Source organism: Bufo bufo, chromosome 3 (genome assembly GCF_905171765.1).
Source record: "Bufo bufo chromosome 3, aBufBuf1.1, whole genome shotgun sequence".
NCBI classification, from domain to species: domain Eukaryota; kingdom Metazoa; phylum Chordata; class Amphibia; order Anura; family Bufonidae; genus Bufo; species Bufo bufo.
In genome coordinates this window covers 210465783-210485812 of record NC_053391.1, presented here as the reverse complement: position 1 = coordinate 210485812, position 20030 = coordinate 210465783, and the positions used below count along the sequence as shown (strand labels likewise).

Here is a 20030-nt window from a genome sequence, read left to right as displayed (position 1 = left end):
GCCGCAAGGCCGGATCCGGAATTAATGCCCATTGAAAGGCATTAATCCTTAAGCTAAACATAGTTTCGGCGCATTACCGGATCTGACGTTTAGCTTTTTCTGAATGGTTACCATGGCTGCCGGGACGCTAAAGTCCTGTTTGCCATGGTAAAGTGTAGTGGGGAGCGGATGGATCACGTCATCCATGCGCATGGGGCACTCTGACGTCATTCTGGAGCGCCCCGGGAGCCGCACGGACTGTAAGTATACTGCTCCCCACTACTACTACGGCAACCAGGACTTTAATAGCGTCCTGGCTGCCATAGTAACACTGAACGCATTTTGAAGACGGATCCGTCTTCAAATGCTTTCAGTTCACTTGCGGTGTTACGGATCTGGCGGGCACCTCCGGCAAATGGAGTACACGACGGATCCGGACAACGCAAGTGTGAAAGAGGCCTTACATGGGTTGCCCAACTTTATGTAAATAAAGCTTCAACAGTAAATATATATATATATATATATATATATATACACACATTCTCCATCAATGTTGAGTTGGGGGGCTCCTCCTGGTATGATGTGACATATGTGTGCTTTGAGCCAATCAGATGTCTCCCCTCTGCTGTGCCCCTCCTATGCTGTTTTACTCAAACACTGAGGGAAAAGCTGCAGATCCACCCCCTCTCCCCATCCATTTACAGTTTTACTCTAGAAGTTTTTTTTTAGTGACTGAGCAGAACTTGCAAGCAAAGAAAGAACAATTATAGGCTGCTGGAAGTTGAAGATCACACTATCTGCTAATAAGATATATTACATATTTTAATATGTTCATATCCTACTCATTCATAAAAAAAAATGTAGATACGCTATAATCATTGCATAATAATAAAATGGCAATTTTTTATATACTTTGTGTTATAATTAACCTTTTAAAAATCTTTGCATGTATGTTCAGTGAACGTTTTCATTAACTCACTGAAAGCAGACGTTGAAAAGCTGTCCTGATCTACAGTTTAGGGTCCAATCACACATCCGTGGTGTATTGCGGATCCGCAATACACTCGGCCGGCACCCCCCATAGAACTGCCTATTCTTGTCCGCAATTGCGGACAAGAATAGGATATGTTCTATTTTTTTGCAGAGCCGCGGCCCGGAAGTTCGGGGCCGCGCTCCAGAAATGCGGAAGCGGAGAGCACATAGTGTGCTATCCGCATCTGTTCCAGCCCCATAGAGAATGAATGGGTCCGCACCCGTTCCCAATATTGCGGAACGGATGCAGACCCATTTGCAGACGTGTGAATGGACCCTTATAAATGTAGAAATTCAGGTAAGACGAATAAGCCCCAAGTGAAGTAGCCCAGTGAAGGAGAAGTAGCAGCCTAGTGAAGGAAACAAATTTGTTCTGCTGCTTGCTTTACATTACAATTTTTTTTTTTTAACAATGATACATTGTAACCAACACCTGTTTTTTATGAGCAAAACTACTTAACAACAGGGTTTCAGCCTCTGAACAAAGCTTCCTTTCACTCACAGCACTCTTGAAACTGACAAAAAATAGAAACACAAATATATGATTAAGCTTAATTCACATAAAGCAAGTAATGTCTAATTCCCAATGTACGGCCATTTAAGACAAATGCATGAGTACATTGGAAAACAGTGGTGCTGCCCAAGACAAGCATTAATATCAGAAAAGAATAGGGCTGGCTTGCAATACCAAACACAACCCATGGAAAAGAATGGTGCTGCTGCTGGAAAAAAATAATTTTTTTTCTAAAAACACAAACTCTTTAAACTGAATGGACAATATAGGCAATGGTGTTTTTTCGTTTTCTTTTACAACCTACTTAGTGTCTGTCTGATACCTCTGACCTTGTAGGCAACATTCAACATTATACTGTACTCTACGGCTGGTCCACGCTAAAGGGGATGCCCTACAAAATATGCTGCACACTAAAGAATATAGGGGCACATAACATACCTCAGCCTTGGCCGTTTACAGGACAGGTATACTCTTTGGGGCATGGCAACAGAGTGTGCCTGAGACCATGGGGGCGCAAAAAAACTTTACTTCATGTGCGGGTACTTATGACTTAGTATACTGCTGTGGCATACAAATGGCATTCTCAAAATATTCACCCTTTAGGAAAAGAAGTCAGGTGGCAAACACAACAGTGTGTGTGATTAGTGGTTGCACGGACAACAGTCACAGCATTTTAGTGGTCTTTCACCTGTAGAGCCTAAGCTGCAATGTAAAAATACAATGTATTTGCCTCATGTCCCTACAATATTTCAGTCCTCAGAAATTGCACCATGTAAGACATATTCACTTCATCCCAGTCACACTTTGCTTTCCATAGACTTAAAAAAGCTTTTTTTTCCCCTCACCAATCATGATTAAGATATACAAAATCATTATTTCCAAGGTCGATAAAATACATGCTGCTCGGTTAACTCCATATATTATTTCTCTTCTGCCTTCTGTAAATCATGTACGTTATCATAGAACTCCACTAGGCAGATGGGTGCAAAATTTACCTCTTCATCTGCCATACCTGCAGTAATACATTTTAAGCGCTTTTTAAAAAGTAGAAAACTAGTGGCAACAGACACCACACTTGATATTTTACATAAACTCGTATCCATGTCTTCATGTCAGGTGTCTTCAAATGTGTGGAGCAGAAAAAAGCAAACACCTCTGTAGATATCCAAGTTAACTACTGTAAATGTCATGCTAGGAACATGTTTTTTCCTTTTTGTCCAGTACTAACCTGTATGCTGTTTTGTTACTGTCTGTAAACATGCAACATGCTAAATCGGATATTTCAGCCAAGGCTTTTTGGCTTATGAAGGAAACGAGTTAAGCTTACACTTCACAAAGACATACAGTAAGAGGAGATAAACTGAGCAGGTAGATATATTGGCACGAGTAGTGGAGTTATGGTCACATTGGCAAAGTTAAATAATTATTGTTCTAGATCTGTACAACACTGTCCCCAACTTTCATTATAGCAGCACAAAGTACAAAAAGTCATCAAGACACCTTCATAGACTTCTGTGGCTCTCAAGCTTGTGGAAGACCACTCATAGCAAAAAAACAAAAACCTTCAAATACAGTTTCAGTTCTAAAATGCATTTGCTGCTCTTGATGGCAGCACATGGGCTTGGCGTTTATATTTCCAAGGTGTTGGCATCTGTGGCTTTGTTTGTACTGGGCACTTTCCATGGTCCTGGAGCTATGTGCGTTTTTTTCCCTCCTGTCTTCGTAACGCCTTCATCTTTGGTTTTCTCTGAAGTATCAGCTGCAAGATTCTTTGTTTGAGGCTCATAAAGAGTAAATAGGTCTCCATATTGGTTCTTCTCTGTTTGTTTAGCAGTGAAACTAGAGTCTTGTATTTCTTTAACAGTCGAGGCACGTCCTTTATTTTTAGTATGTTCTAGGTCCTGTTTTTTTCCCTCAGACTCTGCAACATTTCTAGGAGATGTTCCCTCGTTATTTTTACTTTTGTGTTGTGGAGATTTTTTGTCAGTAACACCAAAACTTGACCTTTCCTCTAGTCTGGACTTTTCATGCCTATCATCTGCCTTTATGCTACTAATTAATTCATGGGTTTCTCTAATGAATTGTTCATCTTTTTTCTCATTTTTGGATTTCTCATGTTTCCTGGGTTTTTCCTCTCTGTCCACTCTCCTGTGTCCTTCCTCCCTGTCCTTTTTCTGATGCTTTTCCTCCCTGTTCACTGTCCGATGCCTCTCCTCCCTGTCCTCTTTCCAATGCTTCTTCTCCCTATCCTCTCTCTGATGCTTCTTCTCCCTATCCTCTCTACGATGCTTCTCCTCCCTGTCCTCTCTACGATGCTTCTCCTCCCTGTCCTCTCTACGATGCTTCTCTTCCCTGTCCTCTCTACGATGCTTCTCTTCCCTGTCCTCTCTACGATGCTTCTCTTCCCTGTCCTCTCTACGATGCTTCTCCTCCCTGTCCTCTATCTGAAGCTTCTCCTCCCTATCCCCTTTTCGGGGCTTCTCCCTTTCCTCTTTTTGGGGCTTCTCCTCCCTGTCCTCTCTCCGATGCTTCTCCTCCCTGTCAATGTTCATGTTTTTGTCAACCCTCCCTCTTTCATCTCTTTCTTGTTTTTCAACACCCTCTTTTCTAGGTTTCTCATCCTTTACATCTTTCCGTGATCTCCCAGGCCTTTCATGTATTTTTAATGGTTTTTCGCTGTCTTCTCTAATTGATGTTTTGTCTTTTTTATCTCTAAGCTGATCTATACTTTCAATGTTGGTATTATGTTTTGGAGACCTATTCTCTTGTTTTTGCAACTTCTCTGCTCTTCCAATGCCACTCTTCTCTCCTTCCTCTTTTTTGTAAGCTTTTTTAGGACTGGCAGATCTTCCTCTTTGTCTTCTAGCATCTTTTGCGTGAGTGGAGTCAATATTGCCTTCTAGGTTTTTAGCATAGGATTTCCTGGGGCTCAATGATCGGTCCCTGGTTTCTTTTTGTGTTTTTTTAGAATCAGTCTGTTTAGACCCCTGAAGACTATCAGGCTGTTCCTTAGATATTTTGCTATCAATCTTTTTAGGACTCACAGATCGTCCTCTTTTTGTACTGAATTCTTTCTCAGCATCCAGCAGTTTATTTATATTAGGATTTTTAGGACTCAAAGACCTCTCTCTCTGCTGATCTTTGCCTTGGACAGGAGACGACTGCTTTTCCTGCGTTAATGCCTTATCTTCTTGAATTACGCCACTAGGCAACGCAGGTGTGTCCTTTGGTTGCTGTATATCACTTGGCTCAACCATTTTCTCAGTTTTCTGAACTTCAAAACAATCCTCATCAGGTGCTGGTAAAGGAAAAACTTCAGGAGTGCAATCCACATATGAAGCTGATGAAAATGCAGAGATGTCATCATATGTTACATTTATAGATGGAGGATGAATGTCTTCCAAATCTTCTAAAGCAAAAAACAAGATGACAATAAGATATTATGAAAGAAGCGGTTCCACAGGCACTTTATCCAACAAAATGATGAAACTTTAGTGACATGAAATGGAATATATATTGTGCAAGGTAATTATTCATGAACAATCTTGTAGCAAAACAAAAACATGCATTTATGAGAACCCCATATACGATAGTGACTCAAAATTTGACATCAAATGAAGTGAATAAAGTCTAATATGCTCTCTATTACACAACACTACTATCTACTACTGCACAACAAATACCAATGCCACACACAGCCATATATGTGATGCTTGAATACAGTAACCAATGTGGAGGTTATTAAGCGGATATTATGTTAGGCTCTATTTCATGCAGTGTAAGGACTGGTGTGCCTGGTTCTCCAATATTACCTACTGAACCACAGTGCATACCAACTCATACCGACTTTTGTATACTTTGAGGCATGCATGTAATATTATTAAGTAAGTACCGAAAAAGGTAAAACTACAGTAGATCATTGATATTTATTTCTGAGCATATACCTTAAATGTGCTCAAATGTATTTAGTAGATCTGCGTGTGTATTTAGATATTGTATGCTTACATATTAATAAAAATCTGAAGTTTCTAAAACTAATAAAATCCACTATACGCTGTAATCATTAACAGCCATTTCTCATTGACACATGAGAAACAACATGATCTGTGATGCCTACTACAAGCTACTATTATTGCTTCCAAAGCCATCAACCTGTACACCCCTGGGGAGGCCACTAAGTGCAGTTGGTTAATCAGTGCGTGCACATGCATTTTCAATAAGTTGCAGTTACCGCAGACAATAGATGCTGGGAAGACAGTGAAAGATGTAAAAGCTGAATCACAAGACATGCACATTTACCAAGTCTTTAAGGGAAAGACCAAGAAAAGCACGAGAAAGCCTTATTGCTGATCAGGTTTCACGTAGGAGCAGAGGCTGGAAGGAGCCAAACCTGAGGAGAAGGAAAACAAGCCTGGAACACAATACCAACATCACCAAAGCATAGCTGCCAAAGTGTAGACCAGACAATCATTAGTAACGTGTGATACAGATGTGTCCACCCTTACTTTAGCTCAAAATTTTATTAAAGTGTACCTAAACTTTCAAAATAAATGTATTAAAACCTATTCTAAATATGCTAAAATTACATTTTGTCATATACTTTTTTTTTTTTCTCCTTGCAAAATAGGCACATGAAGTTCAGGTGCCTATCGTGCTTTGCAATCCGTACACTCATACACCACTGACATATCAGTGGTGTATGGATTCCACTGGGGCTGCACTAAGCGCTGTAGAGGGTAGAACACACATAGCTGCTCCTGTCTGCACCAAAGCTGCTCTGCTAAAGCATGGCACAGATGTGCTATGCCAGGCTTTAATGGAGCAGGCACAAGTAGGAGCAGTGATGTGCTAGGGAAAGCTCTTGCCTGTGCCGACTTGTTTGATCTGCTCTGCTAAAAGTCTGTACCATCTTTTAGCAGAGCGGAGCGAAAGGATGTAGGCAGGCAGCTGTGGTGGTTATTTCTCAAGGGGAAAAAAAATTTAAGGGGTTGTCCGGGTTCAGAGCTGAACCCGGACATATAACCATCTTCAACCCTCCGGCCCCTCTAACATGAGCATCGGAGAATGAAATGTATCGCGCAGGGCAAGGGCTTTTTTGTTTACTTTGGTACACTGCTAGGCAGAGGCTTCCGCCCAGCAGTTTTCCCGGTGATGTCATCGGCTCTGATGGGCGGGCTTTAGCAATGCCCTAGCCGTTTTACAGGCTAGGGCAGTGCTAAAGCCCGCCCATTAGTGTCGGTGACGTCACTGGGCTCACTGCTAGGCGGAAGTCTCCAACCAGCAGTCCCTATAGAGAGCCCGATATGTTACCGGATCTCCTAAAAATGCCTTTGCCCAGCGCAATTCGGCGCACGGCAAAGGAGAGCATCAGAGCATGAAATGCTCTGATGTTCATATCAGGGGGGCTGCCTGGGTGAAAATACGGGATATGTCAAGGTTCAGAGCTGAACCCCTTTAAAGCATATTACAAAATGTAATCACATTTAGAATGTGTTTTAATATGGTGGATTTGAAGGTTTAGCTATACTTTAAGGACCCCAATTTCTCATGAAACAAATCCAACATATCACATACTTACTAAAAAAAAAACTTGACAGACTGCAATGCACAACACAGCCACTGGGTGGCCACACACAGACGCACATAGCATGGACATCTTGTGACACCATATGTTAGAAATCGTGTTTTTTTTTTTAAAAAAAAAAAGCCTGTCTCAGTATGTATTAGGCCAAGAGGAAAGGCAAGGAAGGGCAAATCTGTAGACACACATTGCTTGTACTGAGGTTAGATCATGATCCATGGTAAGGCCCGCCAACATATTAAGATTAAGAGACAATCATCCTTGCTGCTAATTTGGTATTTAGAAGCTGCTATAAACAGCAAAACAAGTAAAAAGGAAAATAAATAGGATTTATAGAATGTTAGCATAACAACCATCGTCATATAAAAGTCTCATCACATTCATAAAATACTTCAAGAAATAAAAGCTAACAAAAATAGCAAAAGAAGAAAAGAAGACAAGTAATCACTGACAATGGGCTTTTATAATGGCCTTCTCAAGAGCAAGCGCCATAAGGCATACAAAACCTGTAGTGAAGCAAAAACAGCTGTTGGCCAGTAAATCTTTTTCTTCTTTTCTTGTTTTGTGTCACTTGTATAACTCTTAAATATAGAGCATGAGCTAAACCTTGAAGAACAGCAATGAAGCATTATACAACCTGAGTGTGTATTGCGTGCTTGTTTTAAGGGTCTAAGCCTTAAAGGGGTTTTGCCATCTCAGACAATGGGGCTAGGATATGTCCCCATTGTCTGATAGGTGTGGGTCCCACCTCTGGGACCCGTACCTACAACGAGAACGGAGCAGGGAAATAAACAGAGGGCGCACTGCGCATGCACAGCTGACCTCCATTCTTTTCTATGCGGCTGCCGAAAATAGCCAAGCGCTGACTAGGCTATTTCCGTCTGCCCCATAGAAATGAATAGGAGCAGGGGCCGCGCGTGCGCTGTGTGCTCCCATTCACTTGTATGGGAGCATCGCTTGGTGGTGGACGGACCCCGGGACCTCCAGCCACAGCTCTCCCCGCTCCGTTCACCTTGTAGGTGCGGGTCCCAGAGTTGGGACCCGCACCTATCAGACAATGGGGGCATATCCTAGCGCTATGCCCCCATTATATGTGATGGGAATACCCCTGTAAGTTGGCCATAACTGCAAGTTATCACTAATGGGTTGTTCTAGCTAAGTAAAAATAAATTGCATCATTGCCAAAGGGGCTTAAGAACATAAAATGATTGATACTCATCTCCATCAGTCCCCCACTTCTGCGAGGGTCCTCGATGCTCTCTACACACACAGAAATGCATTGAAATGCCCTCTCAGCCAAACCCTAGCTGAGGCAGGTTACCACCACAAGTAGAGAACAGCAGAGGCCTGGACAGCGCCAGAACAGCAGTAGCAAGGGATTGATGGTGTCAACTCTTCTTTTATGTGTTTCAGCCCTCTGACCCTGCTGCCAACTAATTTTGGTTAGCGATAAAGCCAGTTTAAACTCCCTTACTTGCCAAAGGAAGCCATGATGAGCAACTGGTGACAGCAGCAGTTTCAATGTGAGAGAAGCAGTCATCTGCATGTGATGCATAATGTCCAACTAAGCTATCAATTTTCCATGGTGGGGGGGGGGGGGGGGGGCAGAGGAAATATCTTTTTGCGTATCTATCCCATCTTAATGAGTGGAAAAATGAATGCTTGTTGAATCTGTATATCTATGACCAGATTTAGGATCTCTACTATGGCATGGCACTGAAGCCTGTATTACACAGGCCAACTGAGCAAGGAATTATGATGAAAATCAGAATTGCCCGATGAAAGAGCAATCGGCGGCAGTATTACATTGCAAGATGATCGCCAAATGAGCGTTTAGCCAGTGTAACACAGCCTTATGAGTAAGAACCAATCTTAAAGGGGTATTCCCATGAGGACATTTATGGCATATCGATAGGATATGCCATAAATGTTAAATAGGTGCAAGTGCCACCTCTGAGACAACTCTGCTGATATTATAAAATAAAAATAGCTGATGCTCACCGTGATCTGGAATAAGTCCTGTTCCAGGTCTTAATAAGAGAAGAACTTTGGTCCCACCAGCTTGGATCAGCTCAATGGCTCGTGTGTGAGTGATGCCTTGGGTTGGTTCTCCATTAATTTCTACTATTTGATCCCCGACCTGATGAAGATGAACAGTAATTATATTAGAAGGCTCATGATATAATAAATACATTTAACTTTAAGTAAAATAAAGAAGATTTTAACCAACGGAAAGGACTTACAAATTGTACATTTCAAATAAAAAAAAATCTTACTAACCCTCATACTGGTGTAAAATTGAGATATTAGCCAACCTATCCTACTTGGAGGATATACCTATCCGCGCCAATCTGTAGTTTGTATATTTAATTTTTTGGAGGTGTGGAAACTCCTAGTCTGAATGTGCCTTTATTTCCATCCACAGGCAGCATTCTGGTGCACATTCTGGTGCACATGTGAGGCCTGGGCTATATCAGCCAGTCTTGGGTGGGGCTCAGAGCTCTCTGCCTCCTCCCATGGTCACATGCTGGAGGTTACTGGGAGATTGCTGTGAGTCAGACCTTGCGCTCCTGTAATTCGCCCACACTGGCTCCTGGTATTGCCCATACGGCCCAGGTAGGTTTAGTGTTAGGTCCCGAGCTACTTGAGAAACCTTGGCGTGATGCTCGGGCTCAGACATGTCCTACAAGTAGGATATGTTGGCTAATCTCTCAATTTTACACCAGTATGAGGGTGAGTAAGACCGCAGAGTGCGCCTGTCTTTGTTATTGTTATATTATTTTTACTGTTTATCACATCCACACACCTGCTATCCTGTGTAGGATGTCCATTGTGGTACTTGTGGTCCGCTGCAGGCATCCTCCATTGTATGCATTTTTGCTGGGGATTAGAATTAGCAGCGGACCACAAGTGCAGGATCTGCCCCCCTGGTATAGATGCACCACTGCATATGGGGTTGAGCACTTCCTGCTTTTTAATACCACGCCAATCTGTAGTTTGAAGTGAGGGAAAGCAGCTTTGGCCTCAGAGAACTGGCAAAGGAGCCATCTTGAGAAGGTCCTCATATTGTAAATGTTTAAACAGCCGTAAGCAATGGAAAAACTCAAGGAAAAAAGTGGTATGTGAAGAAATTAAAGATTGCTTTATGCATAATGCTGCTGCAGCAGTAACTAATGCTAAAATGGATTTTTTGATGAAAACATGACAGTTACTCTTTAAAGGGAATGTGTCATCAATGTTGAACACGTTTAAAAAATAAAAATAAAAAAACACGATGATGTTAGTTTTAATTTTCCAATATCTAGATTTACACAAAAAAACATAAAATCCCGCAGGTTTCGCACTGGCCACTAAGCCTAGTAATTTATTTCTGGGTCTGTACAGATGACTTTACTGCAGTTATCTGCTTATTATTACAGGCAGGAATGCCAGAACGAATCTCTGTGTATAGATCACACAGATTCCACCATTCACAGTAGGTGATTGTCAAAGCTTATCTAGTCAGTCCTGACCTCCACACAGGGCACAGAGCATGCCTAGAAAACTCTCCCATAGAAGTCAGTGAGGCCCCCTCCAGACCTTTGTAACAAGTGCCCTGAGCTAATTACTCATCCTACATCAGGCTATATCGCGGCTCAACGTGTTTCTGGATCACTAGACCCTTGATCAGAAACCTTTACACCCTTTTCTAGCCGATGCGAGTCTCTATTCACATACAAACAAATATACAGAGTGGGCAGTCGCCACATCTTCATGTGGCAGCGACTCTGGCACCAGTGTGGCCATAAGGTCGCCGAATCTCTGAGCATTTAAGCAAGTAATTCCGCCCGTAGTACGGCCCATGGTCATGCAGCCACGACCACACAGAGGAAGGGAGTGCTGATTCAGTAGCCACAACCCGGGTGGAACAAATAGCGGTGATCACTGTTGCCTGGCCGTACGGGAGATATTAATCTCCATAGTAATCAGGGACCTTTTGGCGGATCGTGAAATACAGGTAGCCAAAGCCAAACCAAGAAGTCTCATTCAGGTGAACTCGTCCCCATCTGTTACACCATTAGAGGGGTACGATGAATATAGCCCCCCTCTCTGACTCCATCTAAGGATATCACAATATAGGGTCGGGGAAGGAGATCTATATTTTTTCCTATTTCCATCGCGCTCCCACCCATAATATTGTGACCCGTACACATTCACTGAGACACTATAGCCCCAAGTGGCGGTAATTTGTTCCTTTGCCATTGTGGGGTATGAATGCCTTGCTATTCATATCTATGCATCCCAAAGGGAGTGATCCGATCCACTCATTGGAACTCCAGGTAATTGACTGTAAATTCCAAATGCTTACCCACCGGTCCATAGATAAAAAAAATCATGGATTTCAGCTTCAGAAATGTATTTAAGGCCCCATTCATACAACCGTATTTTTGCTCTGCATCCGATCTGCATTTTTCGCTGATTCGAATGCGGTCCCATTCATTTCAAGATGGCTGCAAAAAATGTGGACGGCACAGCACGTGCTGTCTGCCTCCGTATGTCCGTTCCACAGCCCCGCAAAAAAGATAGAACATGTCCTATGCTTATTCGTTTTACAAACAGGCATTGTTACAATGGATCCGCAAAAAACGGATATAACAAGGATGTCTCACATACACCATCCGTATTTTTTAGAGGATCCCTGTTTTGTGGACTGCAATTTACATACGGTCGTGTGAATGAGCCCTAAAAGACAGCAAAAAGCTGGGCATGTCCACATTCTCGTTTATAAGCAGAAAATGTTGAGGATGTTTAAAAAAATATATATATAATCTCTTTGCTATGTCTGAATAACAAGTGTCTAAGGGTACTTTCACACTAGCGGCAGGACGGATCCGACAGGCTGGTCACCCTGTCGGATCCGTCCTGCCGCTATTTCGCCGCTCCGTCCCCATTGACTATAATGGGGACGGTGGCGGAGCCCTGGCGCAGCACGGCAGTGCGCGGTGAGAGGCCGCCAGACATGCAGTACTTTTAGTAAGTCAGAATAGTCAAATAGTCAGAACCAATATTGTTCAAAGATCCATGTACGGTCAAGTGTGATCTAACTACAGCAGATCCTATGATGGGTTTGAGCAGTTGTACAACAGAATAAATAACCAGTATGGGCAAACGGGATGACCATGAGTTGCCAGCTTTACTACTTGAATCAATAGCTGGTACCACAGGGGGTGCATGCCCCCATCAATAGTCTCCTCTGTGGTTTGCTTTAGTACATGTGGTGTGAATAATATGCCTTTTGAAGCACGTAAATAAAACCACTGATACTAACAATCCGTAAAGATGAAGAGACATTGCTTGAGAATATATGTTTCCAAACTGCAACTTTCTCACCGTTGCTTTGTATGAAGTGCTACAGGGCAACAATAGCAGTAATAATTTGAGTAATATACTATTTATGGAAAACCCATAAACCCTGCCTGTAAATTAGAGGCTGTACTTTGCAGACAGATTCGTGCCTGGAGATTGCTGACCTCTGTGATTCCTCACTGGCCATTCCCGTCGCTTTTCTTTCACTTTTCTTACTGACAGTAAGGGCCTACGGCTTTAATAAAAGTAATAAAAAAGCACCGATTTAACTGGTGTTTGCTGAACTGTCAACTAAAAGCCGGGGACTCAGCCCAACAGTACAAGCAATATCCTCTGTGTGCTGAATAAAACTACGCAAATCCTCTAAATATTGTATAAACAAAAGGACTTCTAGAAACATCCCTGTAATTCCCGCTGTATCATCAGATTTCAATGTACCATGAATACGCCATAATCCGATAAAGACTTGTTTTCCCCCCTACACAGCAGTACCTGTGAAGAAATCTATACTTACCTACTCCTAGCCAGTCTGTTCCACTGCCATGGCCCCTGGGCTGTCTGTACCGGGCTGCAAGCTCATATCTGTCAACTATATGCATTGACAGGGTCATGTGCACTGCTGCAACCAGTGACTGGCCTCAGCAGTGACTTGTCCCTAAGCGGCACATGACCCAGCAGTGACATCCTGCCTGTGGACATGTCACCACTGAGGCCAGTCATTGGCTGCATCGGTGACGTGACCCTGCCAGTGCAGAAGTTGACAGCCAGGGATCGCAAGTCTGGTAAAGACCGCTCAGGAGCAACAGAGCAGCGGGGAGCAGACGAGTATAGATTTCTTCATATGTACTGCTGGGTGGGGGACAAATCATGGACAATGCCTTTAAGACACACTTGTAAGGTATCCACCAAGCAATGACTCTGTGGGAAAGCAAACACAAGTGGGTGACAAGCACACATTTACACCGTTACATACATGAATGCGGCCGTCTTTGATCGCAGGCCCATCTTCTGCAAGGCGGAGAATGAAAAGTCCCATGTTGTATTCTTTACCACCACGTAGGCTAAAACCAAAGCCTCTGGATCCTCTCTCCAACTCCACGGGGTAGCAACCAGCACTCTGCACATCAATACAGACATTCAGAACAAGTAATAATCTATCCACATACAAAGATGAGCAAGTGTGAGAAAATTACACACTGCTTCAGGACAAAAACATGCTAAAATAAAATTATATTCATTATATATTACCATGAATCAATGCCTTATGTCCGGTTGTCCATGTTGAGCGGCAATTTGGTAATATATGTTGACATGCAGGAGTCACAGTAATAAAGCATAGGTCCAAGTCTGGCAGAACTGATTTATAGGCTGAGCAGGCTAAATATATGTTAGGCTTGAGATTTCTCGGTAAAATTAGTCACACCATTTATAGACTGGTAGGGAAATACCCTCAGGGCCACTATTCCTTGTACAAATTAGTTCTGTCAGATGGTTTTTTAGTGCTGGAACTTCATGCTACATTGTTTGTGCAATGGTGGTCCTGCTGGAAGATGTAAGCCCTAAATTAAGAGACCTAGTAAAAAAAAAGCACAGCTGGCCACTGTCGCAGTCTCGTAACCTTAAAGGGGCTTTATGGTTTTTAATAGATATGCTTACCTCATGTACATCTTCCCCATAAATTTTCTTTTTCAATTTGAACTCTACTTAAAGGGGTTCTGCAGTTTATTTAAACTGATGATCAGCTGTTTGAGAAGGCAGCGGCGCTTCTCACCGTTTACCGATGGCCGAGTGATGTCACGACTTGTATCAACTGGCCTGGGCGGAGCTAAGCTCCATTCAAGGGAACGAAGCTTAGCCGCGCCCAGGCCAGTAATACTAGTCGTGATGTCACTGGGCCTGCGGTAAACGGTGAGAAGGCCGCGGCGATGCTGGAGCGCCGCTGCATTCTTAAACAGCTGATCGGTGGGGGTCCAGGGTGTCGGACCCCCGCCGATCAGATGCTGATGATCTATCCAGAGGATAGATCATCAGTTTAAACAAAGTGCAGAACCCCTTTAATCATTTTCACCATGTAATCTGATCACTCTAGTTTCTTTACATCCTGTATGTAGCACTTCCTGTTGCTGTATCCAACCAAACCCATGATGCACTTCTTTCTCTGCCACAGCTCCAGCACTGTCCCTAACAACGTCCAGCTAGCTTATAGCTCCTCCCACTCAGCTATTCACATAGACACTCCCCTATCACTGCCCCTAACATCCAGCTAGTGTATAGCTCCTTCCATCCAGCTATTCACATAGACACTCCCCTATCACTACCCCTAACAATACCCAGCTAGTTTATAGCTCCTCCCACCCAGATATTTACATAGACACTCCCCTATCACTCCCCCTAACAACATCCAGCTAATGTATAGCTCCTCCCATCCAGCTATTCACATAGCCACTCCCCTTTCACTACCCCCTGTTGCTGCTTTGGCACGCCCATCGACAGAACATCACAGGAAGTAAGAAAGAGCTGCATGGACGTGATCATGTGACCACAGCCATGAACAAAGGATGGATGCAATAAAGGTAAAAGAAATACAATACAAATGACAGCTACCTTTATAAATGATTATTTGAAAGGATATTGATGCAAATCAAAAAAGTTCTTTAAAGACTTTGGAAAACTTTTGCAATGAATTTTCTTTTATTGATCACTCGCTACCTTAATGCAAAATTTTGCTTCTGCAGAGTGCGGGTTGCTGCTATTGTATTAAACTAGTTTCATGAGAAACTGGATTGTTTAAATTAGAACTGAGGTACTGTAATAGTAAACACCTCTGTAGCTGCAGAATCTGACAAATCTTTTAGGGTAGTAACTTGTTTCTGAAGTCTCTCTCTCTACGCTACCTCTCCCTTCTACTGGTGTTAGCGATACCATCAGGGAAGGCGGTTGAACACACAAGACCAGAGTGTGCAGAGAGGAAGGAGGATCCAAGGAGGACAGGAAATTTAAGCAGTTTGAAGAGAGAAGACAGCAGCATCCTGGACACACAGCTCCAGGAGAGACACTAACATGAGAAAGTCTGAGACTTTGAGCATGTTTCAAGCTGCATATCAGGTCTGAAAATTAATGTAGGAATAAAGATTTCATACTAAAACTAAGTGCATTTTAACCACATACATATGTAAAAATATATTTTTCATTTTAAAAATGCTTACAGCCTTTAATTTACAGTGCTCACTTTTCCCAGGCCAACAGCTGCCATCCATTTACCACTGATAACAGATCAAACTATGAATCAACACAGGATGAGACATCTGGACAGTAAACATGGGGCAGGAAGGTGATACCCTCTATGCATGGCATTATGTGGTGCCCAGAGGTGTTATTATTGCTTGGTGAAACAGGACTCAAATAGTGACTGGGAATCCTCACCAGGCTTCTTCAGATGGTATAACCTTTACGTGTGATATTTAGGCCTTGCATGTCTAATCTGTTCATCTCCACGGCAAACCTTTTCAGACACAAGATCAATGAACCTAATGCTTGAACAGACAGTCTGAGAAAGCGGCTACACCATATTCCTTCAGATTGAGATCTCAGTTATTAGCAAAACCTATTTTCTAGAGATAAGTATGACATCCTCTTACCTGCGAGTGTCGGCTTCCACTAGGCAGGGTGTGCGCAGCGTCGGGCTTATGATCAGCCCATAAGAATCTGTATGGAGCAGAGAGATCTCCCTTACTGCTGTCTGCGTCCAACGTATTTCTAGAATAAAGGTATAACCAGTTGATAGTGTTACTGAGAGATACTCCTATGATGTGCATGCTCCATGCTATTATACCCTTTAATTTACCCCCTCCCAATTTTCTCAATTTTAGCTTTCCAATGATACCCAATGTTTGCGAAATGTTAATTTTGGAGACTATGGGGGTCATTTATCAAACTGGTGTAAAGTAGAACTGCCTTTAGTTGCCCACAGCAACTAATCAGATCCACCCTTCATTTTGAACAGCTCCTTTGGAAAATGAAAGGAGGAAGCTGATTGGTTGCTATGGGCAACTAAGCCAGTTCTACTTTACACCAGTTTGATAAATGACCCCCTTGTCTGTGTATATAGAAAGAAAGATATGAGAAAGACAGATTAGACAAACATACAGTACAGACCAAAAGTTTGGACACACCTTCTCATTCAAAGAGTTTTCTTTATTTTCATGACTATGAAAATTGTAGATTCACACTGAAGGCATCAAAACTATGAATTAACACATGTGGAATTATATGCATAACAAACAAGTGTGAAACAACTGAAAATATGTCATATTCTAGGTTCTTCAAAGTAGCCACCTTTTGCTTTGATTACTGCTTTGCACACTCTTGGCATTCTCTTGATGAGCTTCAAGAGGTAGTCCCCTGAAATGGTTTTCACTTCACAGGTGTGCCCTGTCAGGTTTAATAAGTGGGATTTCTTGCCTTATAAATGGGGTTGGGACCATCAGTTGCGTTGAGGAGAAGTCAGGTGGATACACAGCTGATAGTCCTACTAAATAGACTGTTAGAATTTGTATTATGGCAAGAAAAAAGCAGCTAAGTAAAGAAAAACGAGTGGCCATCATTACTTTAAGAAATGAAGGTCAGTCAGTCAGCTGAAAAATTGGGAAAACTTTGAAAGTAAGGGCTATTTGACCATGAAGGAGAGTGATGGGGTGCTGCACCAGATGACCTGGCCTCCAAAGTCGCCGGACCTGAACCCAATCGAGATGGTTTGGGGTACCATTTCAGGGGACTACCTCTTGAAGCTCATCAAGAGAATGCCAAGAGTGTGCAAAGCAGTAATCAAAGCAAAAGGTGGCTACTTTGAAGAATCTAGAATATGACATATTTTCAGTTGTTTCACACTTGTTTGTTATGTATATAATTCCACATGTGTTAATTCATAGTTTTGATGCCTTCAGAGTCATGAAAATAAAGAAAACTCTTTGAATGAGAAGGTGTGTCCAAACTTTTGGTCTGTACTGTATATAGATAAAATATTTATATTTTAAGGTTTCTTTTAGGGATGAGCGAAGCAAGCTTTGGATCCTAGATCCGAAGTCGCTTCGCTCAAAACTTCGGATTAATGCTGTACAGAGAACTTGGCTTTGGTTCAGATTGGTACCGCGGAACCGAAGCCATGTTTTAAAATAGTCTTCCAGGTTAAAAATCAAATACCAAAGTTATTCATCGAAGTCTCGCGAGACATTTTATTGCTGTAAGGAGATGGACCTCCGTACAGCATTCGGCTATAAGCAAACGACCATTGTGTGTTTTGCGGTCCGCAAATTGCGGATCCGCAAAACACGGATGGCGTCCGTGTGCGTTCTGCAATTTGCGGAACGGCATGGACAGCCATTAATATAACTGCCTATTCTTGTCCGCAAAATGGACAAGAATAGGACAGGTCATATTTTTTTTGCGGACAACGGAACGGAGCAACGGATGCGGAGAGCACACAGAGTGCTGTCCACATCTTTTGCGGACCCGTTGAAGTGAATGGGTCCGCATCCAAGCTGCAAAAACTGCGGCTCGGATGCGGACCAAAACAACGGCCGTGTGCATGTAGCCTTAATCTGAAGTTTTGAGCGAAGCAACTTCGGACCTAGGATCCGAAGCTCGCCTTGCTCATCCCTAGTTTCTTTCACGTTTGCGGTACAGGCTATTTTGGGCAAATCCCAACATATCTGCTGGGTAGCGGCTGTATCTCTGCCGGACCCCATTATTGGTAATGGGGCCAATGAGCATTCCGGTACCATCCAGTAACGCCTGATCTGGAGAACACGGGCAGGCTATTCCCTGCTGGAATGCTAGTCTAATTAAAAGGAGGACTATTTCCATCCATTGCATCCGTGCTGTTTGCAGTTATAGGTCATCTATAGACTCTTCAGGAAGTAAACCACCAGATTGCCTACATTCCTTAGGGAATTACGTGACAACTACAGAACCTTATTAGCAATCTTCTCCTCTATGGGTGTTTAGGGTTACTTTCACACTAGCGTTTTTGCTGGATTCGGCAGGGTTCAGCAAAAACGCTTCAGTTACTGATAATACAACCGTCTGCATACGTTAGGAATGGATCCGGTTGTATTATCTTTAACATAGCCAAGACGGATCCGTCATGAACTCCACTGAAAGTCAATGGGGGACGGATCGGTTTTCTATTGTGGCAGAGAAAAACAACTCCCGCCCCATTGACTTGTATTGGGGGTCATGCCGGATCCGTCTTGCTCCACATCCCAGGATGGAAAGCAAAATACAACACGTTGCGGTTTGCTCTCCGGTCTGGGAACGCAAATAAACGGAACGGAATGCATTTTGGAGCATTCCGTTCTGTTCAGTTTTGTCCCCATTTTTTTCCGGCATTGAGCCCCTATGACGGATCTCAATACCGGAAAACTAAAACGCTAGTGTGAAAGTAGCCTGCACGTGATGACATGTTTATTCTGTAAGCCCCAGGGACAGTTTATTTTCATCTGACTCTCCACAATAAAACTAGCAGGAGAACTAAACAGCGAAGTACCTGTCTTAGGCTACTTTCACTTGCGTTGTTAATTCCGGTATTGAGATCTGTTTTGATTTTGCACATCAGGATGCATCCATTCCGTTAGGATGCAGTTGTGCGAAATAAAAATGGAAATAACGGATCTGTCACTAAATACAATGAAAGACATTGGGTGACGGATCCGTTTTTTTAGGTCCCTCAAAAAAAACGGATCTGTCACCATTGACTTACATTGTTTGCAGCTTGCAGCAGTTTTGTGTCTGGTCACAAAACGGAATGCTGACGGAGCGGAAGACATCCTGATGCATCCTGAACGGATCTCTTTCCATTAAGAATGCATGAGGACTAAACGGAACATTTTTTTTCCGGTATTGAGATCCTCTGCCGGATCTCAATACTGGAAAACAACAACGAGAGTGTAAAAGTAGCCTTAAAGGGGTTGTCTTACTTCAGCAAATTGACTTTATCATGTAGAAATAGTTAAGACAAGGCACTTTCTAATGTATTGTTATTATCCATATTTCTTTCTTTGCTGGCTGGATTCATTTTTCCATCACATTATACACGTTCGTTCCTATGGTTACGACCACCCTGCAATCCATCAGCAGTGGCCGTGCTTGCACAATATAGGAAAAAGCACTAGCCTATGTGCGGTCCTATGTTCCCAGCCACCAGAGAGGTCACTACTTTTTCCTATAGTGTACAAGCATGACCACCGCTGATGGATTGCAGGGTGGTCGTAACCATGGAAACAAAAAAGTATATAATGTGATGGAAAAATGGATCAAGCCAGCAAAGGAGGCAATATGGACAATAACAATACATTAGTAAGAGACTTGTATTAACTTTCTCTACATGATAAATGTCATTTGCTGAAGTGAGACAACCCTTTGATCACAAACTGGAGGCCTCCATGGACTTACTACAGGGTCTGTGATCTCACTATCCTTAATATGGACACATTCCAGCACGCACAATAGCTGCATCATGTTGGCCATAAAGCAAGAAATGCATTTTTCCACCGCAACTGGTACTGTTTGACATTAAGTTAC

At 42.7% G+C, this 20030-nt stretch overlaps 1 protein-coding gene across 6 annotated transcripts in view; it reads right to left on the bottom strand.

The window, feature by feature from the left end:
- Positions 1-2057: 2057 nt before the first annotated feature.
- MAGI3 (membrane associated guanylate kinase, WW and PDZ domain containing 3) overlaps positions 2058-20030 on the bottom strand; it is a 345070-nt gene continuing 327097 nt past the window's right edge. For 2 of the 6 annotated variants that reach the window (XM_040423894.1, XM_040423893.1), the window contains 4 exons: positions 16091-16208; positions 13426-13569; positions 9108-9246; positions 2058-4934 (listed from right to left, as the gene is read on the bottom strand). In XM_040423894.1, the coding sequence (XP_040279828.1) occupies positions 3154-4934; positions 9108-9246; positions 13426-13569; positions 16091-16208 (2182 nt within the window). In that variant the 3' untranslated portion in view covers positions 2058-3153. Of the gene's footprint in view, positions 4935-5824; positions 5916-9107; positions 9247-13425; positions 13570-16090; positions 16209-20030 lie in introns of all 6 variants that reach the window. The other 4 variants (XM_040423898.1, XM_040423897.1, XM_040423895.1 and 1 more) reach the window with 4 other exon arrangements.